The following is a 26,777-nucleotide window of genomic DNA, read 5'->3' on the forward strand; positions in this document are numbered from 1 at the left end:
GCAATGGGGTTCCCCAAGGACCAGGTTTGAGAAACACTCTTTTAACCCATAAACAGGCTTAAAGTTAATAAAACAAAGAACAGTGAGCAGAAGTAAAGGTTTATGATGCTGGGAGCAAAGAGAAGGAGAATCATCCTCTCAGGAATGAGATCAAACATCTGGATTTGAAGTCTTCAGAGCATCTTTAACTTATTTTGTCAGCTTTAAATACATCTGACATTTAAAGCAAGAGATTTGTTTCCTCACATGTGCACAAATACGAATTTCTGCTCACACTTTTCACTTTCACACATACACAGGCAAACATGCAGCAAACACGCCCCCACATCCTCCAGTTTTTCACCCTTTTTTTTTTTTTTTAAAAAAAGAAATCAGCAAAACACACACACTCAGACACACAAAAATGACATGTTCTCGAGTTGCAGCCGAGAGTAATCAAAGCCAAAACCACCTACTCACCCTCCAATATCTTGACACCTCTTTTGTTTCTCACACTCTCCACTATTCATCTGTTCCCTCGCATGCTCTCACCTGCCGCCTCGCTGCGCTAACCTCCCGTCTCTGCATAACTAACGGCAATTTATCAGATTTACTGGCGGCAGCAGACAAATGCAAGCGCTGCCAAATCAATGCAACACCGATAAGAAGAAAAAAAAAGGGATCCATGTTGCTAATATTAGGAACATCATGAGTAAAACTTACAATCCAGATAATTAGACTGAAAAAAAAAAAAAAAACATGTTGCATTTTTGTGCTTCTTGTCCAGGCGACGCATCAGTTCGCTGTGAGCAGCTAGACCTCCTGCTCCAGTGGGGGGCCGACTTTCGCCAGTCTTCATCCCAACCACCTGAAGGTGAGAAGGTGCTGGAAGACCTTGTGGCCTTCGATGTCATCCTGGGAGACCTCAATTTTGACAACTGTTCTTCAGGTATGCTGTCTACAAAGCTAAATCAATACTTTCCAAACCCACATGTCGTTTATCATCAGTCTACCCGCCGGCCTGATGCAGGACTCATGCTGGCAGGCCGGCTTTCTGACACTGGAAACTCATAAGATATTAATGTATTTCCCATTAATAATAAAGCCTTGGAGGTAAGCTACAGTGTAGGAACAGCCGACCCTTTTTTTTCCATAAGTATAATATGATAGATTGTTTTTTCAAATTTAATATTATAGTAAGTAAAAAAATGTCATTTCTCTGAAGAAGAACACAGCTGAGTTCAACACAGGAAATTCATCAAGTCAAAAAGTGTCAAAAGTGTTCTGCTTGTTGTGTTTCAACTGGGTGGAAATTTTAGTCATTTAAAAACAAAGTCTCACACCCACACACACACCTGCACAATTCTCAGTCAAATCGAGCCTGGAAACCTGAATTACAAAGAGTTTCATAATGTAAGAAACTAAGGCTACGTTCACACTACAGGCTGAAGTGACTTAAATCCAATGTTTTTGCCCCTATGCGACCTGTAACCGATCTTTTCTTAACAGTCTGAACGACACAGATCTGATATTTTCGAATGCGACCCAGGCCGCTTGGATATGTTATGGATATGGATATGGATATGACAGACGTCATTATTCTGCGTTTGTTGTTTATGAACTCTTTATCGGTAAATACGCTCACATCACTCTCCCAGCAATCCTGACTGCGACTCCGTACCAAAACGTTTCTCTCTACAGTTGTTGCTGCCACAGCTCCACAAAAGTCCTTGACCAAAACGTTTACTTTCCTCTTCCGTAAACGTCTCCTTAAAACGAACCCATTCACAACGTTGTGGCTCCGGTTGGACAAAACGTTTAAAATACCAAATGCTCTGCTGCCATCAGTATTTACTTCTGAAAACACAAAGACGTCACACGCACGCTCACTGCACGTCGCCGTGTCTTCTACGCATGCGGGACGCTTCTGTCGCGCATGAGGTCCATACAGGAGATCACATACATGTCGCATTTGATCGGAAATGTGAACGGACTTTCAAAAAATTTGGATTTCTCAAAAACCTCCGATATGAGCAGCAAGCCCTGCAGTCTGAACGTAGCCTAAGTTGAAGCTTTAGAGGAGGCACTCACAATGATGATGTCCAGTTAAAAGTGTGTATTTGAGTTGCAACACTGCTATTTACCTTCTTAATTTCTGTAAAATAGCAAATATTTACTTGTTTTTTTACACTTAAGCTTAGTTTTTGTTAAATGACTGATGACAAAGTGGAGTATGACTTGTGTTGTTGTGCATCTAAGCCTGAATTTAAACAGTTTTAAGACCAGATGTGTTCCAGATGATTCTTTTATTACATATATCCTGATACATAAAGAAGTGAAGGAAAGTTTCCTCTTTTTTTTTTTTACACTGTCCAGGAAACAATTTAACCTTAGTCAGTAAAACTTTCCCAGCTTCTTTTACTTTACCGTCATTACTGATGGAAATCCCTGGAACCTAATTACAGTTACATTCATCCAAATACGCGGGCTTTTGCTTCCATTTATTTGACTTTGTCGGTGAGATTTAGGGGTTTGTGTTATTTTGCTTGTGTTAATGTTCTACCAGGTTCTGAGTAATGCTGCAGCGATGTGTAACTCTGCACACTGGTGTTTTTCCAGAGGACAAGCTGGAGCAGCAGCATGCACTTTTTACCCAGTACAAGGACCCATGTCGCCTGGGGCCAGGGGAGGACAAACCATGGGCTCTGGGTAAGAACACACACACACACACACACACACACACACACACAAAGAAATCCACACAGTCTAGTACAGAGGTTTGCCAGACATCACAAATACACACACACACACACACTGTAGTAAATATTCCTAAACACCACAAGCGCTCCGAAGCACAGGTGTTGCTACTACGAAGTGGAGGAGACTAGAATCTGGCTAAATAAGGATGCTCCCACTGCGCGAGTTAAAACACAGCCAGTACAGTGGGCTGATGCACGGCATTAGTGACGTAAGGACTGGAGGGTTTTGGTCTGAATGTGAGACGTTATTTAGGCCAGCGGTATTTCAGGGACAGTGTGGGCAGGATAGAGTGAAAGGGCTTGTCTTTAAAAAGGGCTTATTTGCTTGGACGGGGATATTTTTCACAGCAAATGGAAGAACAGATCTGCATGTGGCCGTTTTCAGTCAGGAGAGGAAGAAGAAGGCGAGACTACAGGAATGGATCAATGAATCAGTGATCAAGGAGGAAGATTATCTAATTTTTTACCAAGGTTAACCCAAACAGATTAGGCGTAAGTGAATGAAATGATGAGATTTAAAAGAAAAATGCAGCTTTTCATCTGTTTTTAAAGGCTCTCCAGACAACCTGTTCATATGAAAGCCTTTGTGTTGCTCTGAAATTAGATGGGAAATGAGGTTGAAATAAAAATTCATGGATAGCTGAAGCTGTGAAAATAAAAATTTCTGTAAAGAAAAATGTCCATTTTCTTTCCATGGTGCGTTCAGGCTCACATTCAGGTGGCAGAATGAGCGATCTGAAGGCCGTGGAGATCTGTAACCTCGGCCTCTCCTCTACCTTAGCCAGCGCGGTTAGCTGATGTGAAGGAACATTTATTTAGTGCAGCTTCCAGGTGGCGTCAGGAGGCACGAGCCTGGACCGGCTGAGGTCCACGAAGCTCTTTTCTTTGCAGCCCAGCATTCCCGCCTCGACACCTCATCGTCTTTCCTTCCATTCTCTGACAGCTCTGAAAACTCTTCTGCACATCAGACGCCCACTTCTCATAAGAGCTCACAGCACTCGTCAATAGACTGGAGTGACTTCCGAGAGATGTTCACTTCATGTGGAGCTTTTTAACCACATTATCCAGCCTACGGTCTCACAGTTTCATTGTCTAAAGGATCCATCAGTGTTCATCTCTCGCTCGCTGTATTTCGCTGCTGCATGGCAGCAGATTCTGCTCTGAAGGTTGTAAAGACAGAGATATACGCTCTGTGTCCTGGCTGAGAATAGCTGTACTGGCCACAGCTGGTCACCATAGTGTTTGGAGGATTGTTAAGCAGATACTCGATTAATGAAGAGACTGCAGAGATGGTTTGCTGTTGTGTAACTGCAAATGAAAAGAAGGTAAATGTTTCAGTGTTTCTTAAAGGGGTGCTATTATGGTATTTGGAGTTTTCTGAGCTTTCTACAGTGTTACAGTGTTGAATACTCATCAGACATGTGAACGGCACTGTGTTTTTTATCACTTAAATGCATGTTTGAGTTTGAGTTCCAGCACTCTCTCCGTTCGGTTTCCATGGCGACAAAAAACATGTCATTTTAGAGAGTTTTTTCTACTCGGAAATCCTTGTGACGTCCCGGGGGATAAGGTTCGGTGATTGGTTACCTTCTACTGGTTAACAAGGGCATGTACAAATACATCAGGCGGGTGGAAAACGTGGGATAAAGTTATTTCCAACGATGGCTGGTGAGTTTACCAAAGAGAGACATCCTGCTGCATTCCTTGCTGTGGGTTGCTGTTTTCCACTTCGTTTTCAGGGTCTGATTCAGGTTCCAACATGTAGGGCTGTATGCTATGTGTTGACATTGTAGTTTGTTTTTTTTATTGAGTTCATATGAGCCTAATCCTTCTGTTTATGAGATGTTACAATGACGGCGAAAGCAGTTGCGGTGCGCACTCCCGATGTAACGCGGTGGCGGGAGGCGGGGCTTAATGCGGAAGAGTCTCAATCCACTCGTTTTGCCCGCAGGCTGATCTGACAGCCTACGGAGAGGGTCGGTCTGAAGTAAATAAAGCCATTTGTGACAATAACTCGATCAATCCCAGCCCTTCTGGTCTCAGAAATAAAAATAAATTAGCCTGAAATACACATAATAGTTCCACTTTAATGTGTCGTAAAACTGGATTCGGACCAAGATTTCATCTTCATTCAGCTTTTTGTTTCTTATTTATAATTATTATTAAGTATTTCTGAAAACAGGGTCGTTCTACATTAGTTGTGGGATTTAGGGAACTTCTGAATAACCTCAGACACCTGAGCATCAAACGTCACACACATGGTTTGGTGCTGCAGCAGCTGTTTGACAGTCAGCTCTACAAAACACTCACACACATGCCACCCACTAATTCACACCGTCTGAACAGCGTTTCTGTTGCTGACAGTCCCTCAGCGGACGCAACCGGCAAACACCGGCGTTCGGCTGGTAATTCATTCACCACGTACCTGTGAAATGAGTCGTGTAAAAACTCATTTTAACAAGTGAACTTGGAAATTTGATATATGTGCTTCTGTGGAGATGATACTTGATAATAAGAAAGGACCTGGTTGAGCTGTGGATTGTGGATTTGGAGCAAAGAAAAGCTCCGTCCTTTATTCCTGCACACCTAAACCTCAGGCGGCATCAAACAGAAAATCTGTTCTCCACATTCTAAGATACTTTTCATGTCATGGCAGGATAAGTAAATAAAAATAAGATCTGCTCCATACCAGATGTAAACTTTAAGGTAAAAAAGAACCACGTTTAGCAGGAGTAACTTAAGTAAGATCTTTTCCATGTGACCTTCTAGGTTTCTCATCTTGTTCTGGAGGAACTTTCTCCCACTGCTCTTCACACTTTGCGTGATTTCTTTGAGATTTGCAACATTTCTCTACATCTTTCACAAGGTTCTGGTTGAGGTCCAGAAACACGGTTTCTGTCATTTTTCAGACATTTTGCTGTAAATTTGCTTTGTTTGGAATCATTGCTTTTGGTGCATTACCAAAGTCCAAACAAGCTCTAGTTGTCAGACAGATGGTCTCACAGCGACTCCAAAAGGAGGTCATGATCCATTCAGGGGCTACAAGCGGTCTAGATCATGGAGATGCAAAGTAAACACCACCATGTTTGACAGTATGTGAAGTTTAAGTCCTGAAATCTTTCATTTTGTTTGACTAAACATCCGTCTGTCTGTCTAATGGCTGAACCTGCTCATTCCAGTGCAGGGGGAGTCACGCGGAGACGTGGAGCGTATCCCGGCTAGTATCAGGCAAGAGGCTGGACGCTGGAGCTTTCACCAAATATGACAATGATGATGTCCATTATGGCCAAAACAGATCCGCTTTATTCAGATGCAACTTTGCAAATGTATCCAAGAGGCTTTCTCCTGCAATGGGTTAAATTTATTTGGTTTCTTTCTTGTTGTTTCATCATGAGCACATTTACCACGCTAGCCGAGGCCTGTCGAGTCCAACATGAAGTTCTTGGGTTTTTCTGTTGTTGCTCTGAGTACCGCCGTGTCTTACATTGAGCTGAGCTTACTGGGACATTCTCTCCTCGGTCGATTGGCAGGTGTTCCAGATGTTTTCTGATTGTAAATAGTCTTTCTTACTGTATGCTGATGAACTCCAAATACTTTGGAAGCGATGTTATGACCCTTTCCAGATTGACATGCAGTTATTAACTCTGAATTTCCCCTCGGGGATGAATAAAGTATCTTTCATTTGATTTGATTTGATTTGATTTGATTTGATTATATCTGTCCTCCTTGGCATTGTGTGAACACAGATCTTAATGTGTGCCCCAGCTTGTGCCTTTTTACTGGCTCTCACACTGATGATGTCCAGTAAAAAGTGTGTATTTAAAATGCAACACTGCAATTTACCTTCTTAATTTCTTACTTAAGCTTAGTTTTTGTTAAATGACTGATGACAAAGTGGAGTATGACTTGTGTTGTTGTGCATCTAAGCCTGAATTTACACAGTTTTAAGACCTGGTGTGTTCCAGATGATTCTTTTATTACATATATCCTGATACATAAAGGTTTAGAAGTGAAGGAAAGTTTCCTTTCTTTTTTACACTGTCCATGACTTAATCATAGAAAGCAGGAGTAAAACTTAACCAGCTTATTTTACTTTACCTTCATTACTGATGGAAATCCCTGGAACCTAATTACAATTACATTCATCCAAATACGCGGGCTTTTGCTTCCATTTATTTGACTTTGTCGGTGAGATTTAGGGGTTTGTGTTATTTTGCTTGTGTTAATGTTCTACCAGGTTCTGAGTAATGCTGCAGCGATGTACAATTACATTCATCCAATAAGATGCTGCTTTCTTAATTATGTTCCTGCTTATAAAATCAGGTGGGGATTCACAAAAAGCACCATTTAACTACTAAAGCATGTAAACAGACAGATGTGCGCATAGATGAATACGGAAGTGATCAGGTACACTGGCAGGTCCAATTTCTTACCAGAAATCTTTAATCAGGAAGGGGAAAAAGAGTAACAGCAGATGTATTCGTCAGATGTATTCGTCTTGCAACATTGGCATAGGTGTAACAGATGTGCACACAGAGATAAAACATTCATACAATAAACAACCTGTATAAAAAAGTTGTGTTTGTTCCAAGACTCTCATCACCAGATGTCTTCTTCTCTCAGCTGACAACTGAGAAAAAGACAGAGAAAAGCTGTAAAGAGTTCATCAGTTTTTTTCATTGTGTTTTCATCAATAAGTTCAACATGTTTCTTTTTGGTTTTTTTGTTTTTTGTTTTTTGTTTTTTTTTGGACAGGTACTCTGCTGGATCCCAGTGGCCTTTATGACGACGATGTCAGCTCACCTGAAAGTTTACAAAAGTAAGTCAGTCTTTCTTTATGATGAGGAACTCTGCATTGACTTGCATGAACCTGTTTAACGACGATGGTATATGCAAGCGAATATATGTGCGTAAAATGTTTGTCATAATCCTATAAATGTGAAAAATTTTCATAAATAACTGAATGTCTTCGTACATACTGGAGGATTTCAGAGGATTGGTTTAGTTACACAGCTGGTAATATAAGGAATGGGATTCAGAACCATGACGTGTCCTGCAGAGTGTCTGCATCTAAACTTCAGCATATGTCGCTGGTAGATTGATGGAGAACGAGGAGGGCAGGAAGGAGTACCTGGTGTTTCCTCCCAGTAAGAACCAGTGTCCTGCCAGCAGTCAGAAGGGGAGGAAGATCCCGCTGAAGGGCAATGGACGGCGGATTGACTACATCCTCTACAGCGATGAAGGCCTGCAGCAGGACTGGAAACTGGTATGGTTCAGAGGATTGCAGACTATGCTGGCTGCTCAGAAGCTCACAGACCAGCTGATTGGCTGATTGGATCAGGATCAACATCATGCATTTATCACACAGAACACTGGATGAAGTTTACTCACACAGACTTTTTTTCAGTAATTCTATTAAAAAGAAAAGAAAAGAAAAAAAGATCTGATGAGCTCAGCTGTGGAGAAAACATGTTTAATACGGGCATGCAGGAATGTTTCTTAATTCTTCATGTAGTTCTTCAGCCAGGAAGCTCTAAATGCGTCACCTTCATCTCAGCTGGGCTGCATTTCAAAGCTCGTTGCAGGTTTGCATCAAAAGCTAAAATACTTTTCACCGATGTAAGGATGCACAAAGACGTTAAAATGTGAACAGAAGTGCAGCTCTCGTTACACGATTTATCCAGAATCGGCACCACAAGTAACGATACCTACAAATCTCACGCACAGTAAAACTCTGCATCCATTTGAACCAGAGCAGGACCAGCAGAATCTTCCCCAACTTGGTATCTGATTGCTTTTCTGACTGAAAACCAAAAACTTTAGCACCAACATAACTCACTGTTCTCCACAAAGAGCTCAGCATTTCGTCTAAAGTGTGTCTCTCATCAATATATGTCGTGCAAACAATTTATCATTTACAGATACACAATATGCAAGAAAAGGAATAAGAGCAATGGTGCCTTAGAAGTCCGATCTATTAGAAAACTAAATCCTATGATTTGCATTGACAATCTCTCCAACGTTTCTGCTGCATGTTATTCCTGTCAAACCGCAGTAATCTGGCGCCACCTGGTGGCAGGAAATATGAAGTGAAACACGTGTTCCATTCATGAGTGGAAAGTAGAGACACCTGGGTAGTTTTGCTCAGGATTTTCATCTTTTTTTTATGTGTTTGTATAGACTTATTTCCCATCATCCCATTCACCCATTCCTATCATAAGAAAGCGCAGTGACATTTAACTTGCAGCTTTGGGAAAGAACAACTGCTTGAAAATTATAGAAAAAACGGGTTATGTGTGAAAGGTTTTTGTGTAACAGTGAGAGGAGTTGGCAGCTCTGCAGAGTAGGTTTTATTTTCATCTTTCAGCTTTATGGTTTGCTTTGTTTAGTCAGCAAATTTCATGTGACAGCCAGTCTGGTAAAACCAGTCAGAGGGTCTCGTCACCTTTCATACAAAAAAAATGCAGACTTTTTTTTTTTTTTTTCTTTTTGAATGGCTCAATCAAACAAACTTTATTAATACAGAACCTTAGATGCAAATCAGATGAACACGACTTGTGAAATGTACAATAAAATAGAAATTAGTATAAATAGAAAATAATATGACAAAAATGAGCAAAATAAGTTTCTTTCAGAGTGTGGCTGGTCTCAGATCTAGGGATCAGGTTGGACGAGCATGCGTCCAGCTTGAGTTTGGATTAGAGCTGCTCATCCACGTGACAAAAAAATCAACAGAAGTGACTCAGGCAACTGGTTACCTGACAGAAGACCAGCAGACCCAGAACTTGCCACAGGCATCATACTGTTTCCTCTAACCTGGAATGCTTTGGGCACCCCCCATGAGGAGCCGGAGACTGTCAGACATCTGGGTTTCCCAGCTTTTTATAAACTCATGCACCATCTTTATCTGATTAGACATATCGCTTTCAAAAAGAAGAAAGTCTCACATGAGCCAGACCAGAGAGAGAGAAAACACCTTAAGGTGGGCAAAGAACAACTTCAACTAAACTACAAGCTATAAAACACATGATTAAAGGTGTGTATTGTGGGTATCACATCCCACACATCCCTTTAATGTCTTTTTAAATGACAATTAATACATCAAACTAAAGTGGAATTGTCCAAAAGCATCCAGAGACGTTATCAACAGTGAACATAGCTGATGTGTTTGTGGCTCGTTATACAGCGGCCAGTTATTTCCCCACATCTCTGGTCAAACAATTCATCCTGCACCCCCACTTTTGGCAAAACCCTCAAGTAATCTGAAGTTGTGCAGAATCAGAAGTGAGCCTAATGAGTCTTTGTCTTGCAGGACGTCGAGGAGTACAGCTTCGTTACCCAGTTGGCCGGCCTCACGGATCACCTGTCTGTGGCCATGCGAGTGGCCGTTTCCACCGGGGAAGAGGAGCCTTAGAGTGACCGCCTGAGCTTTTATTCTAAATACTGCCATGGAGGAATGACTAACGGCCAAGAGGAAAAGGCTCTGAGTTGAGTTGATGGAGCGGCACGGCCGAAGATGGAAGGAGACGGCAAGTGGATGGATGAATCAGCGGACGTGCACTTAGAAGAAGGAAGGAAGATGAGAGAGGAAGCAGAGGAGAGATGCGAGAATGAAAGACTCTGGAGAGGGAAGATAAGTGGGGTGAGGGGGGGGAGGGGGGGGTGTTCAGATTAGGAAGCCAGTCGATATTCATCTTCCTGGGTAAATCACCCGCATGTACACAACACGTTGAACAACCATGGAAGACCACCTTGAATATCACCTGGCCTCTCCTCCAGCCGAACTGAATCCTGATGGTTTTATTTACAGTCAAGTGTTTCATGTAGCCAACACACACACACACACACACACACACACACTCCTTTTTATCAGATCTGTTTTGGCTGTAGTGTAAGAATGACTTTATTTTTAATGACTCTACCTTCAGGGACAATTGGATGTTCATTGTTTTAGTGTACAAAAAGGAAAACATATATTTAAAGTGAAGCATACAGCTACTAACTGGCCTTTACACTGACCGCGTGTGTCCTTGTGTTGTACTTCTTCCCAAAAAGCTACTGGTCAGTTACGCTGTCAATCATTCACCTTACTGCCCCCACGTCGGTCCCAGGAACCTCAACAAGTGTCTTTTCTTTTCTAATAAAAAAAACAAAAAAAGAAAAAACCAAACCAAAACAAGTCTTTCTAAAAGCAGAGAAATGGAATCCAGTTTCTATTGTTGCCACAACACTTTTTATATTCCAGCAAGTTGAAATGCCTGTTTAATACTACATAGTATGTTTCTAAAGAGATGTGTTGTAAAAAAGGACATGAAACCAGAGGAAAAAAGCTGTTTGTTTGATGCAATGTGATGCTTATAGCATGTTTTTTTCAGCCATGACTGACGATGACAATTATAAGTCCCTTTTTTTTTTTTCTTTGGTGAAGTTTCACTGATGCATGATGGGAAATGGTTTCCGTTTACAGCATTAACACGGCGGCTTGATACACCCCGACTTGAGGTCGGATGCCTCAAGAAGCATTTCGCCCCTGAAGTATAAACACTGTGCATGTGCAGCCTGTCCACCCTGTTGATGACACACAAACGTGCACAAATCCACAAAGTTTTACACAGCTAGACGCTTGTCGTGCGGAGGGCTTTCAGGTGTACCTTACCCTCCTCCGGTGGCCAAATTTAAGATCATCGTCATCAGATGAGAGTAGATGTTGCAGTTTAGTTTGCAGCAAACAGCTGTAGCTCTGCTTAAAAAGCCATCGCTGATGTACAGAAACCGTTTGAAGCCCAATTTTTTATTCTATCGTGTTTTTAGTTCGAGCACAGCGAGTTGCGAAACACCGACTGACGCACCTGCAAAACCTCGAAACTCTGTAACACCTTTACGCTGTGCACTATGACACATTATGAAGTTCAAAGTTGTCCCTGGCATAACACACACACACACACACACACACACACACACACACACACACACACACACACACACACAAAAGAAAAACCAAAAAAAGAAAACCACAAATACCGAAACCTAGCGCACAAACTACCGAGCAACACAGTTTAAGATGTGTTCAGACTGGGAGCAAATTAACTTTCACAGAATTAAGAGAAGGAAAAAGCAGTTTTGAATCAGATCTTCACATATTTTACTAAAACACCTTCAGGAACCACAGAAATATCTGTCAGCTCATAAAAAGTGACTAATTCCATTTCAATAGTCTCGCTTGTTCCCAAAAAGTTTTTAAAAAGCTAAATATTGTCGTAATTTGGTTTCCTGTAAACGGTTGGACATAGATAATCTGTCATTAGAGTCATTTCTGTTTAGTAGCTGATAGCTAAGAACTGGACTTCAGACAGTTTATCTTCTTATAACGTTGAAACAAGGTCACATGAAAACCCTGAATCCTAACATCACAAACGTTGCCTTGAAGCAGATCTGCATGCCGAGGGCATTTGTTGCTTGCTGAGATGGGGTTTTTTTTTCATGGGAAATGGTGTGATTTGGTTTCAGCCACTTTCTCACCACACGCTTCAGTTTAAACACACCATCACACCTCTGCTTCGTTCACCTGTGTGTGTGTGTGTGTGTGTGTGTGCATGTTACAGACTGCAGTGTTTCTTTCTGTTTGGACATCAACGTGAAGGCAGATTAACGCCTGCTGTATGATGAGTCAGCAACTTTTATTTACGCCACAGAAATCTGCTGCGCTGTCTCCAACCTGTAACTGAGAGAGCAGACCATGGTGACAAACAGAAGCTGGAGTGTGAACAGCGATGAGTCTGTGTGTGTTGTTTTTGGTTCGGTTGGTGTTTCCATCCACACGTGTCCCGGTCCTGTTACCTCCAACCCAAGTTTTTCAAACGATCAGGATTTTTGGAGGAAGAGGCAGCGACACACACAACAAATCCTGGAAAATGTCAATGAAACGTCGCAGCAATGTCATTTATTTGGTTAAAATCTCGTGGAGAGGTTTTCTTTCAAACACTGAGTTTGTTTGCTTTGATCTCTTGCTGCTTCACTGCAAAATCTCAGCCTTAAAAAACAAGAAAAAAATGTACAAAAATGAGGTAAATGTTGCTTAAAATAAGATAAATTATCTGCCAACAGAACAAGAAAATTTGGCCTGTCAAGACTCCCCAAAACAAGTAAAAACACTCTTAAAACAAGAGAAATTCTCTGACTTAAAACTAAGAATTATCTTACCTTTAAAAAAAAAAAGAAAAAGCATATGTATTCTCAATTTAAGATTTTTAATCTTACTTTGACCATTGTCAAGGGTTGCTACATAAACGCATAAATCAAAGCTTTCCTCTCAGCTCAGCTCTCCATCACATCACAAATTTGTTTGAGAGCAGACGCTCAGTGTCCTCCAACTGTCTGACAGCTCAAAGGGAAGTTACCACACTTACTGTGGTTCGTTGTCTCTGCTTAAAATCCACTGGGTTTCCATCAAAGTTTCACTTTTAAAAAAGTTTTTTTTTCTGATCTGGTAAGTTGAAAGTCACAGGACACATCAACGTGCTAGTATGGAAGATGTCCAAGAACTCCAGCATGTTCTGCACATTCGCAGGACAATTGGCAAGACGCAGGTGTAGAGCAGCTCCATTTGTGTCACATCCTGTGTTAAAGACTGATACGAAATTGGAAAAAATGACAAGTTGGGAAAACTTTGTTGGTAGCTACTTCTAGCATTAGTTGTCTCTGAAATACAAACTGTCATCCAGTGTCTATAAGTAACAGAAACCAGAACATTATGTTGGCAAAGAGGTGGAATTTCTCCAACTGAAGGTAAAGAAATCAGGCGGAAACTGCTTTGTTTTTGGAAATGCCCTTTCAGTAACTTTGATAGGGATTTTAAATTCACCTTTTCATTTCTTCAAAGTGTGATGTGGTGGTTTCTTCTTTTTTTTTTTAGCACATATGCTTCAATAGCTTTGTTTTTGTTTTTTTTTGCCACAAGCTTGTTATTTAATAACAGCTCCACAGCCACTATAAGGCTGACACACGTTTCAAAGACATTATATGTCTTTTTGACTGAAGACAGAGTGAGATCTGGGAAACTTTTAGTTTTTTAACCCAACACAAACTAAAACGACGGCACTGATGTATTCAGATAAGTTTTAAGTCTCCATGTTTTCTGCAGCTATCCCAGTGTTAACCAAGCTCATTAAACATGCCACGTTGGGTGATCCGCTCCAGCAAACACTAAGCTCCACCCTTAGTAAAAAAGAAAACCAAAAAACCTCTTAGCATCCTCGGTCTTTGTGGCCTTTCTCTCATCAAATCCTGCTACGGATTCGTCTCAGAGACGTGTCTGTAAAGCAATCTTGGATTCTTGTTTCTCTGAGTTAAACATGCTCTGCAGGACTAGTTCAGGTTTTCAAATGCTGTTTGATTTCCATGGTCTGCAAGCGAGCAGGGTTTACAACTGGTTCCTAACTGTCGGCCTGTTTCTCGGTCGCTTAACCAACACGAATGCATGTGTGTTCATTGGCATGGGCAGCTCATTGTCTTGTACTTTTTCATCAGAATGAAATGAAAAATTCTTTGGAAATGTGGACCTGAAGTACAGCTGTGATGCTGGGTGCATCCCAGTGTTTATCTGTAGTCTGTCTGAGTCAAAGCAGGAAACATAACGGCTGTTTTGTTAAGTATATTCATATGTTTTACACACAGTATCTGGCTACTAAGTCACATCTGTCTCTTTATAACTTCTTATTCTGAAAAACATGATATATGATATATTCTTCTCATTCCTGAGGTTTGCGTCTGTGCTTCATCGTGTTTATTTATTTAACAAAACACAGCATAATGTGTCTTTACAGTGAGCTAAATAAATCAGATCAAATTCCAGTATTTGTACTTGTTAGGGCTCATGGATGTGACAGAAAGGTGCCACGGTGTCCCTGCAGATCTGCTCTGTAGGTGAATAAGATGCTGTTTCTGGGTGAAAGTACAGCAGAAACCAATGGAATTTATTTATTTAACATCCACTTTTCACATGAAACCTCAACCCTGCTGACCATTTCATTAGCAAGTGTGGAGAGACAAACAGAAGGACTGATGTGACGTGTTATGATTTCAACAGATGGATGTCATAAATTTCATAAATATTGCATTTTGTTTAGCAGATTATGGTCTTTGCATGTTTTAATGTACATGTGTAACATTGAACAGCTTTGAAATACAACCAGAGGGACGGGACACTATGGTCAACCAGGTGTCCAATTGCCTGGAGAAGAAAATAAATACAAACAAATCAGTTGCATAGGTGGACAGCAACAAAACAAGTGAAAATCTATTTATTTCCCTTTCAGCTTTACAGCAGGACCCCTTTAATATCATCCAGCCTCTTCAAACTTCTGCTATAAAACCAGAACCTTTTAATGTGAAGATCTATAGAAAACATGTTCTATATCAGATGGAAGAGATGAATTAAGCAATCAGCCTCGAGGGAAGAAGTAGATGATGTAGCTTGTTGACTGTTTGCTTGTCATCCTTATCTTTATATCTTTATAATCCTTTCAGTGAGTTTCCACAGCAGAAACCGTGGCCTACATTTAGCTTGTGAGAGGCAGGACTGCATGCCAGATGGCATCAGAAATGCAGGATGGAAGGAGCGGTTGCCACTTTGTCTTTGTTTTTTTTTACAATTCAAGGAGATAAGAAGGTCTGAGTAGATTTGCTGGTCATAAAACAAAACAAAAAGACTACATTTATAAATCAAGAAAAAACTTAGCAGACGTAAAATGAAATACCTCAGTGATAGGTATTAGTATTTAATTCACTTTCTGCATTTATAAATCATAGATTTAATAAAAAAAATAATTAAAAAAAATAAATACTGAGTCTTTAAAGAATTTTCAAACTCCACAAAATCAGTAGCAGTCTGATCAAAGCTACTAATGGCTCCATTTTATAAAAGAATTAAATACTGAAACAGGCTAAATGTGATAAACGTCCATATATTTTACAGGAGATTATCTTTTTTTTCCTTTGTGCGTTTTTCATATTATTCTTATTTCATTATTTGTAGGTTGGAGGAAAAATTGCCTTCCACACTTATGATTTCCCTACTTGCACAGTCATTTAGGATCAAATGCATTAAAAATGTTCACAAACCACATCCTTATTCCAGCAGGAGAAAGGAATTATAAATGCATTTTATATAAGTTAAAGGCTCAAAAGTTTAATCTAGTCAAGTCTAACTTATCATTTAGCACATTTAAAAAAATAACCTCAGCTGACCAAAGTGCTGTGCAGGAAAGACAATAAGAACATCAGGCAACAATAAAGCAAAGCTAAAACATATTCATGTACCTTAATAAGGTCACCAGAACTTAAGTAAAGGTGGTTTTAAGTGTAAATCTGTGTAAGAGTGAATGCCTTTGCAAAAGTTATAATTTGAGATAGTTGACAACAAATCTACAGGTATTTTTTTGTAAAGTGTATTCTGGTATGACATGACACTATGAAAGAAGTGGTGGATGGTCTGAGACCATTTGTATTCCATTGTATTTCATTATTTCTTCAGACGGCATCGACTCTCTAACTGAAAAAAAAAGTAATGTCCTTTGCATAAATTAATGTTCTTAGAATAATTATTGATGGCCTCTATCAGGGCTGGATTTGTGAGTCGCCAAGCTAACAGTAATTTCCCCAGTATCCTGCATCCTACAGGGTTCAAATGAATCAGTCTTGTACACATCCGTTGTGTTATCAAAGATGAATCTCTTATCTGCCATTCTTGACTTGTCTTAATGTTGAAACTAACAACTAAGTTAGTTTCAACCCCGTATCTATCTCCTCTTCCTCATGACGCTGTTACCAACAGCAACCGGAGTGAACCAGCAATGGCCACTGATATGTTTACACCAATATGTCATAAAAACTCAATCAGGGCAACTTTTCTAATTTGAGCTATTTTAAAACCACGACTTGGAGAAAAATTAGAATACTTAATCATTTGCCAGACCTGATATTTAGTGAAAACAAAAAAATGCCATGGACCAGTCACTTTGTCATCAGTGATGACCATTATTGTACAGAATGTCAGACATTGGTACCAACATGCTCTTGAAATGTTCATGTAAGTTCATCATTTTCTTTTTTTTGTATCTTCTTCCAAAACAAGAATCCAGTCCATCAGATTCTGGCTGCATACTTGAAATGAGTTGAGTATTTTGTTACATTTTTTTAGTAAGAAATCTTTACCCCTTCTGTGTCAAGTTGAGGACAGCGTTGTTCAGCAGTTAATTGAAGATTTCAACTGTAAGCTTTCATAGCTGCATGTACTTTAATAATGCTTCAGGCTTGTAGTTTTGGTAGAAGTAATGCCTCACTTTGCTATCTCTTCCTCATTTGATTTTCTATCTTTTTTTATTGGTATTTACTCTTGTCTTTGTTGGGGATTGTTTCTTGATGGGATCTTCTATCTTGGTCTCTGTAATGTGGCAGAGGGATAAATAGCTTTCTCTCTTTAAGCTGCTCCAACTGCTTATTTTTTCTGCTTTTGTATGAAAAAAACTAAAGAACTTTCCCTCCTGACTCGTGTCTTGTTTCATTATTTGAACATTTAGAAGACTTCAGAGGGCTGAAGTGAGAGCATAATGAGTCTAGCAAACATCAATGACCTTTCAGGGGTCACAGTGGTTGTCTCCACAATTCATGTACTAAGATGATGTTCGCTATTTTATATCTTCTTTTTCTTAATGCTAGCAAATCAACAGCTTTGTTTTTAGCATTTAGACAAGCTGGTATCATACTGTCTGATTTAAAAAAAAAAAAAAATCTTTTGGGGCTGGTTTCAGAGGCGGAACTTAAACCAGGATTTAATCTGTACTACTTAAACCAGCATGTTTAAATTATGTCCTAATCTTGGTTTAATTTGTGTGAGAGAGCTCCATCCATCCATTCTCTGTCACTTATCTGCGTTCGGGTCGCAGGGGCAGCAGTATAAGCAGGGAAGCCCAGACTTCCATCTCCCCAGCCACATTTGCCAGCTCTTCGGGGGGATCCCAAGGCATTCCCAGGCCAACCAGGAGATATTATCCCTCCAGTGTCCCGGGTCTCCCCCGGGGTCCCCTCCCAGAAGGACATGACCGGAACACCTCACCAGCGAGGCATCCAGGAGGCATCCTGACTAGATGCCCACGCCACCTCAACTGGCTCCTCTCAATGCAGAGGAGCGGCGGCTCTACTCTGAGCGCCTTCCGAATAACCGAGCTCCTCACCCTATCTCTAAGGGAGAGCCTGGCCACACTGCAGAGGAAACTCATTTCAGCCACCTGTATACGAGATTTCATTCTTTCGGTCACTACCCACAGCTCATGACCATAGGTGAGGGTAGGAACGTAGATCGACTGCTAAATCGAGAGCTTTGCCTTCTGGCACAGCTCCTTCTTCACCACAACAGACCGGCACAGAGTCTGCATTACTGCAGACACCGCACCGATCCACATGTCCATCTCACTTTCCATCCTTCCCTCACTCTTGAACAAGTCCCTGAGATATCTAAACTCTTCCACTTGGGGCAGGACCTTACTCCCGATGCAGAGAGGGCAATCCATCCTATTCCAGCTGAGGACCATGGTCTCAGATTTGGAGGTGCTGATTCCCATCCCAGCCGCTTCACACTCTGAGTTGCGCCTACAAATTCTGTCCTTAAAAGTTATGAAAAGAATCAGTGATAAAGGGCAGCCTTGGCGGAGTCCAGCCCACACTGGAAACAAATCCGACTTACTGCTGGCAACACGGACCAAGCACTGAAACCTGTTGTACAGGGACTGGACAGCTCGTACAAGGGGGTCTGGTACCCATACTCCCGGAACACCCCTCAGAGGAGTCCCCAGGGGACTTGGTCGAACGCCTTCTCCAAGTCCACAAAACACATGTAGACTGGTTGGGTAAACTCCGACGCCCCCTCCAGGACCCCAAAGGTATAGAGATGGTCCACTGTTCCTCGATCAGGACAAAAGATTCAATGCTCCTTCTCAATCCGAGATTTGTCTATCTGACAGACCCTCCTCTCAAGGACCCCTGAATAGACCTTACCAGGGAGGCTTAGAAGTGTGATTCCCCTGTAATTGGAACACAACCTCCAGTCCCCCTTCTTAAACCACCCCAGTCTGCCAGTCCAGACGCACTGTCCCCAATGTCCACACAATGCTGCAGAGACGTGGCAGCCAGGTCAACCCCACAGCATCAAGGGGGCAGATCCCATCCACCCCTGGGGCCTTGCCACCAAGGAGCTTTTTAACCACCTCAGCAACTTCAGCCCCAGAGATTGAGTCCACCCCTGAGTCCCCAAGCTCTGCTTTCTCACAGGAAGACGTGTTGGTAGGATTGAAGCAGTCCTTCGAGTATTCCCTCCACTGACCCAAAACGTCCCGAGTTGAGGTCAGCAGTTCCCCATCTCTGCTGTAAACAGTGTTGACAGAGTACTACTCCCCCTCCTGAGTTGCCAAATGGTGGACCAGAATCGCTTCAAAGCCGTCCGGAAGTCCCTTCCAGTGTCCACTAACGAGTTCTAGATTAACCACCATGACAGGCACCAAAGACCTTACTGCCAAAAACTCCAGCTGGCCGCCTCAACAATGGAGGCACAAAACACAGCCCATTCACACTCAATGTCCTCACTTGGGACATGGTTGAAGCTCTGCTAAAGGTGGGAGATGAAATTTGCTCTGACAGAGGACTCTGCCAGACGTTCTCAGCAGCCCCTCATGACGCATTTTGGCTTGCCGGGCCTGACCGGCTTCCTCCCCAACCATCTGAGCCAACTCACCACCAGGCAGTGATCAGTTGACAGTTCCGCCCCCCTCTTCACCCGAGTGTCCAAAGCATGTGGCCGCAGGTCTGACAATCATTGAACTTCTGCCAAGGGAGTCCTGATGACAGGTGTACATATGGACACTCTATTGTTCAAACATGGTGATCATTATGGAAACTACCCTTTCATCCACCGGGTTAAACCCCAATGAACAGGCACCAAGCTGGGGGCTAATGAGAATGCCCACACCTGCTCAGCGCCTCTCACTGTGAGCAACTCCAGAGTGGAAGAAGGTCCAGCCCCTCTCGAGGGTACTGGTTCCAGAGCCCAAGCAATGCTTCGAGGTGAGTCCAACTATATCTAGCCGGAACCGCTCAACCTTGCGCACATGTCACAATCAGCCTTGCTTCCTCCAGCATTGCTGCTTGCCACACCCCTAATCAGTTCACTGCTCTCACCTGCCTCTGCCACCTGTTCACAATCCCCATCAGTTCAGCCTGCGCATATATGCAGCCTCCACCATTCACTCACTGCCAGATTGTCATTGCTCTCATGCCTGACCTTCCAGCACTCCGACCGCAATTGCCTGCCCGTTACCGACCTGATCTGTCCCCAACTTCTGCTTCCTGCCTTGCCCTTGGAGCCTGCTCCCCAGTGGTTACTGGGTTTCTGTCCTGGAGGACCCCCAACCGTGAGTTGTGGATCTTCACTCACCTTGTTGTGCTAGGTGTCCACTCTGTCGGCCCAGAGGAAAGTTACTCTGCCCTGCTCTGCTCTACTCATTGGGAACCAGAGTTCAACTCCAGCACCGAACCTCACCAAGTGGCTGAAATAAAAACTGTTAATCTGCCCAGATCTCTTGTGCTGCTTTTGGGTCCTTTCTCCGATCATTTCAGCACAAGCTCAGGCTGTTTCCCCACCAGAGAGGTGACATTCCACATCCCTAGAGTCAGTTCCTGCAGCCAAGGATTGGACAGCCGGGGTCCCCGCCTCATTGCACCCTTACATTGCACCCGACCCCTACGGCTCCTCACGCAGACGGTGAGCCCACAGGAGGTGGGGCCCATGTAACCTTTTTGAGCTGAGCCCGACCAAGCCCCACAGACAAAAGCCCGGCCACCAGACGGTCACTCTCGTGCCCCAACCCCAGGACTGGTTCCAGAAGGTGGGCCCGGTGACCTGCGTCAAGTCAAGGGAACATTTCCACCCATGGTCGTCGTCATCATAGAGGTCGTTGATCCACACTTAGTCTGGTCCTTCCCTCTAGACACTTGTTTGCCTAGGGTGATCCTACCAGGGGCATAAAGGCTCCAACAACATAGCTGCTAGGATCCTCAGGACACACAAAACCTTCCACCATGACAAGGTGGTGGCTCAGGGAGGAGGTGAGAGAGCTGAGTTCTGGATTATGTTTACTAACCTGGTGTTAATGAAATTCTGGAATGAAGTAAAAACACCATGTAGTGTGTATCAGGAAATAAATTTATATTGAAAAAAATGTAAAAGATATGATTCAAGCTGTGATAAGCTATGTAATAAAAAAAAAAAAACAAAAAAAAACATAAAACTGCAACTGACCTGATAAGAAATTAACCAAAAAAAGTTGAAAAACTGCCCTGAACACTAAATAAATGTATTGTTCCATTTTTCACACATTATTCCAGTAATGTTATTTCCATTGTATTATCTATCTTTATGGATTTTTTTTACTTTAAAAAAGATAAAGGATAAGAGAAGCAGAAATGAGAAGAGTGATTTAATACAGGAGATGGATTACCATGATAAAATGAGACTGAGTGACTTTCTGTCTGAATTAATATAGAACCAGCAACCTCCTGATGGTCAACCTGATGATGACTATTTTCACAGTGCAGATCAAGAGCTCAGCACAGATTAATAACATCAAAAAGCGTTATATTTATTTATTAAAATCTTACCTTCTGCCTATTTTTAAAATTAGTATTATAATTATCACTTTTTCAAACATATTAATTATTTTCAAATTGAGTTCATTGAACATTTAACAATACAAATCCTTTACTCAGAGTGCAAAAAATTTAACAATGAGAGTTCCCTCCATTCCTGCAACAACTTATTTACCTGTGATAATTCATATGGGGTTTTGTTTTAGTGTTTAGACGGATAAAATATTAATTTAGCAACTAGCTTATCTGGTGTTCTGTTGAAACGTGCTACCTTGTCAAAAAATCTGATCTATAGGAAAAGTATTTATTGATCTTGGCAACTGACATCACTGCAACATTATGAAATGTAAACTGTACCCTGGAACCATCTTGTTCGGTCATTTACAATAACCTGAGCATGCATGCATTAAAACACCCAACTAGAGCAGATAATGAATATTCAAATTGCCAGAATGTCAAATGCCAAACTTCTTCCTGAGGCAACAAGACATGATACGGCATCAGTCAGACATAATTACCAAAAGGAAAGGCTGCTCCAGCTGAACAGAGAGAAGGATGTGTGGCCAAGGATGAAAAGTGGTTTCCATTAAAAGTGGGACAAGACAGACAGAGGTCTGCAGGTGTGACAGAGCTAACGAGCTGGACATGTTCTTCACTAGGTTAGGTTCACAATATCATTCAGCAACTGATTCCTGTGGTTCAGTGGTTCCCAAGCTTTTTTAACCTCAGCCCCCAAGATAACAAAGTTTGGTATTTGTTTCTACCCCCTTCCTCCTCCTCCTCCTCCTCCTCTTTCTCCTCCTCTGGTCAACCATAGAACTTTATCGCTAATGGTGAATCTGCCAAATCAGGCTGCACAATGTTGGGCTGTGAGCGAAAACCTGCACATTAGTGACCTGATGGAGGTCATTTGTTGGGATTCTGTCAGTTCTCCTCCTGTTCCTCCTTGCAGAAAGGAGTAGGTGGAGGTCCTGCAGCTGGGTTTTTGTCCTCCTGTGACCACCTTCATTTATCCTGGTATACTGACCCATCACCTGGTATCTCCTCCATCCTCTCAACACTCTTGAAATGTTTATTGATATGGATTTTTAGATCATAGATACATTTGGATAAATATGCAGTTTATGGACATTGTGTAGTAAAATCGGGAGACCAGGAAGTCTTGCTCAGTTCAAGAACCCTCTTAAGACTCAAGCTAAGGAGAGGGGAATGTGTTTTTGCCCTAGATTGTAGCTGTAAATAATAATAATTTCTGAGTCCCTGAATCCAAATCAAGTTTTGTCACCCTGTACAAAAACATCGGCCTGAGAAGTTTGAGTTTGGAAGTGTGCAAGTATTTGGATGGCTGGAAAGCAGTTTTATATGTGTAAAGACAATTGCGTATGCAAATATCTGTTTCACAGATCCAAAGTAAAAAAATTGTAACACTAAAGTTACTGATGCAGATTTTTTTCCCCATCTTTACACCTTAGTTTGATTAGATGCTGAGAAATCAAACTGTCCAATCACAGAGGAGACGGCTTACTGTCCTACGACACTGTTGCAGTCTCTGAACACTTGTAGGTGTAAACAGGGCTACAGCTTACGCATACTAACACACATTTTATGTTCTCTGATGTTTGAAAACCTGCTGTGCAGTTTGCGACATAAATTACAAAATATTTGTGTGCACGTTGAGTTCTGTGGGTATGATTATTGAATACATTACCTTGTTTATTAACAGTGAATATGGATTTAGTGATATAGAGAATAATTGTCACTCCCTGCTGATAGATAAGTAACGTTAATGTTATGGAAAGTAAAGAAGAGAAATTCATTCATTCATTATCCTAACCGCTTAATCCAATGAAGGGTCATGGGGAAGCTGCAGCCTATCCCAGCAGTTTTTGGGCGAAAGGCAGGGTACACTCTGGACAGCTCGCCAGTCCATCGCAAGGCCACACAGAGACAATCAACCACTCACACTCACTTCTATGGGTAATTTAGAGTAACCAGTTAACTTAACATGCATGTGTTTGGACGGTGGGAGGAAGCCAGAGTACCCGGAGAGAACCCATGCATGCATGGGGAGAACATGCAAACTCCACACAGAGACCACTGTCCAAACCTCACCCCAGCCACCTTCTTGCTGTGAGGCCACAGTGCTACCCACTATCCCACCGTGCAGCCCAAGAAGGGAATTAATTTATCATACTGTAACTGTTGATTTTCAGAAATTTTCTAGTTTCATATTATATTTCTGTGTTGCTGTTTTGTTTTTGTTTTTTTTGTTTTTTTTATAGAATAAATATTTTTTGGTGTGAAACTTTGAAGGTGGCTCTAAGAAACTATGAATGATAAATGTCATAATATAATTGTTTCTGTATAAATAGTTTGTTATTAAATACATTTATAAGAATTCTTCTTTCAGTGTTTTTGTTTTTGTTTTTGTTTTTTGTACAAATTGATGGATTAAGTGGTCTTTGCACATCATCAGTCCGGGCGGTACTATTTCATTCAATGATCAGTGCCAGCTGTAATTTTCTCATGCATTCATTGTAATCATACTAGCTTTGTAAATGTTGATGCAAGAAGAGCAGATTCATGGTGAAGCAAAATGTTTACTCGTGGAAGTACTTTAAGTCTCAGATTGTTTTAAACAAACGTTTTAGCAACGTTTTTACTGTTAAGTTTCACAAAATGCTTCGTAAAATGCAGACAGGATTGCAGCAAAGAAGGATTATGTAGTGTATTTATAATATATTATGCGGCCTCTGCCCTCTTGTGGTCATGTTCAGGTACTGACTGTAACCTGTGTTGTTGACGTTGTTGACGTTGCGAGATAAAGTCCTAGTCTGCACGCTGAGCCAGTGTCCGTCTTCCTTATTTAACCCACATCAATATATTACAGTTTGGCGACGAGGATGGGATGCTTAAACAAGGAAAAGCATCCCGGAAGACGAGGAACATAAAAATATAACCAGCAGATCACAAGAAAAGAAAATTGTGGCCCCAACGTGAGTGGCTAGCAACGAGCTAACAAGCTAACGTGACTGCAAGTTATTGTTGGACTACAGCATGGCGCGAATTGGCAGTATATCGGAATACAAAGAGGGTAAAGAAGACTTTGAATCTTACCTGGAGAGACTGGAACAATGGATGGTTGCGAATGAAGTGGAGGATGAAAAAAAAGTCAGTGTTTTCCTGTCCTTAATTGGAGCGGACGCCTATAAACTTTTGAAAAGTTTACTTCAGCCGGAAAAGCCAAGTACAAAGAGCTACGATCAACTCACCAAAGCACTCAGCGACCATTACAAGCCCAAGCCACTTGTCATAATGGAGAGGTTTCGATTTCAGAAGAGAAATCAACAAGAAAATGAATCAGTGAGTGACTTTATAGTAGCTTTGAAACAACTGTCTACTAACTGTGATTTTGGTACTCACTTAGATGATGCCCTCCGTGATAGGTTTGTGAGTGGACTGAGAGCAGAAGCAATACAGAGAAAATTACTAGCAGAGACAAATGTGACTTTTAAAACTGCAAGTGACACGGCACTGTCCATGGAGATGGCTTCCCGCAACACTTTGGAGTTTTCGGGGAAAATTAAAGAGAGTGCAACAGTTCATCGTGTGTACAACCAAAATAAGAAGAGAGATGACAAGCATAAATCAAGTAACACAAGCTATGGCAAGAGTACAACCTGGCAAAAGAGCAGCGTGGATGACAAGCAGCAGCAACCATACCAGCCCTGCTACAGATGTGGTGGTAAGCATTCAGCTTCTGTGTGCAGATTTAAACAAGAGAAATGTCACCATTGCTCAAAAGTGGGACATATCGCACGCATGTGTAGAAATAAAAAGACCCCACAGAAAACCCATTATGTCAAACAAGAGGCTGACACAAGCTTGGCAGATGGGGATGATGAAAATTCATTTGGACTGTACACGGTTTACACTGCTTCAAATGGAAATGATGGCTATGAGGTTGACATGAACATTGAAGGACAGAACATGAAGATGCAGTTGGACACAGGAGCATGTGTGTCTCTTGTATCAGAGATCATCTATAAGAGATCACTCACTCATTTGCCACTTTCACCATGTAAAATACCGCTGTCTACTTTTTCTGGAGAATCCATCCCAGTGTTAGGAAGGGTGTTGGTAAATGTAAAATATCAACAACAAGTAGCCAACCTACCATTGGTTATTGTGAAAGGCGACCGACCCGCACTGATGGGGAGAAACTGGTTAAAGACATTTAAACTGAACTGGAAAGAAATCTTTCAAGTCAAGGCAACAGGAGATGTTACTGATCCAGATGTGGCAGTAATTCTACAGAGGCACATGGGGGTGTTTGAGGAAGGGCCCAGCACCATCCGGGGGTTTAAGGCTTCGATCAAGATGAGGAAAGAGGCACAGCCAATATTTAAGAAAGCAAACCCAGTGCCATATGCTCTAAAAGAGGCTGTGGAAAGAGAACTGGACAGACTAGAGACCATGGGAATCATATCAAAAACAGAGAAAAGTGAATGGGCTGCACCTATAGTGACTGTGCCTAAGGTATCAATACGGATTTGTGGAAACTACAAGGTGAACATAAATCAAAGTGTGGAAGAAGAAACTTATCCATTGCCCAATACTGAAGATCTGTTTGCAACATTGGCTGGAGGAAAGTTATTCACCAAACTGGACTTATCACATGCTTATCAACAGTTGGAGTTGGATAAGGACTCGGAAAAGTACCTCACCGTGAACACTCACCGAGGTCTCTACACTTACCACCGGCTGTCATATGGAGTCTCAAGTGCGCCGTCCATCTTCCAGGCAGTGATGGACCAAATCTTTCAAGGAATTGAACATGTGACGTGTTTCCTCGACGACATCTTAATCACAGCAGGTTCAAAAGAAGAACATCCGTGTAAACTGGAGGAAGTGTTGAGTCGTCTGGAAAAATACAATGTGAAAGTCAAGAAATCAAAATGTCAGTTCATGACAAGCAAAGTGGAATATTTAGGACACATTGTGGATAGTGAGGGACTTCATCCCACAAGAGAGAAAGTGAAAGCCATTGTGAACGCACCAAGTCCCACCAATGTTACCAAATTACGTTCCTTCTTAGGACTACTAAACTATTATGGCAGGTTCCTGAAAAATCTGTCCATGCAACTGCGACCCTTGCATGAGCTATTGAAACGAAAAAGTGTTTGGAAGTGGACATCAGACTGTGAAACTGCTTTTAAAAGTGCAAAAGATCACCTTCTACAGAGCACCTTAGTGGTTCATTATGACACCAGAAAGCCACTGAAATTAGCCTGCGATGCTTCACCTTATGGTGTCGGAGCGGTGATCTCCCATGTGATGGACAAT

The 26,777-nt window shown here is 41.8% G+C and overlaps 1 protein-coding gene across 1 annotated transcript in view; it reads left to right on the top strand.

Annotated features, from left to right (window-relative positions):
* The window catches only part of smpd3 (sphingomyelin phosphodiesterase 3), a gene marked incomplete at its 5' end in the record, with an annotated part of 39,978 nt that extends 29,816 nt beyond the window's left edge, over nt 1–10,162 (top strand). The window contains 5 exons of the mRNA XM_079255679.1: nt 767–928; nt 2,599–2,688; nt 7,494–7,557; nt 7,836–8,004; nt 10,051–10,162. Coding sequence (XP_079111805.1) covers nt 767–928; nt 2,599–2,688; nt 7,494–7,557; nt 7,836–8,004; nt 10,051–10,152 — 587 coding nt within the window. The 3' untranslated portion in view covers nt 10,153–10,162. The remainder of the gene's footprint in view (nt 1–766; nt 929–2,598; nt 2,689–7,493; nt 7,558–7,835; nt 8,005–10,050) is intronic.
* Between the last annotated feature and the right edge of the window lie 16,615 nt (nt 10,163–26,777).

This window comes from Telmatherina bonti, assembly GCF_933228915.1.
Source record: "Telmatherina bonti genome assembly, chromosome: 2".
Lineage (NCBI taxonomy): Eukaryota > Metazoa > Chordata > Actinopteri > Atheriniformes > Telmatherinidae > Telmatherina > Telmatherina bonti.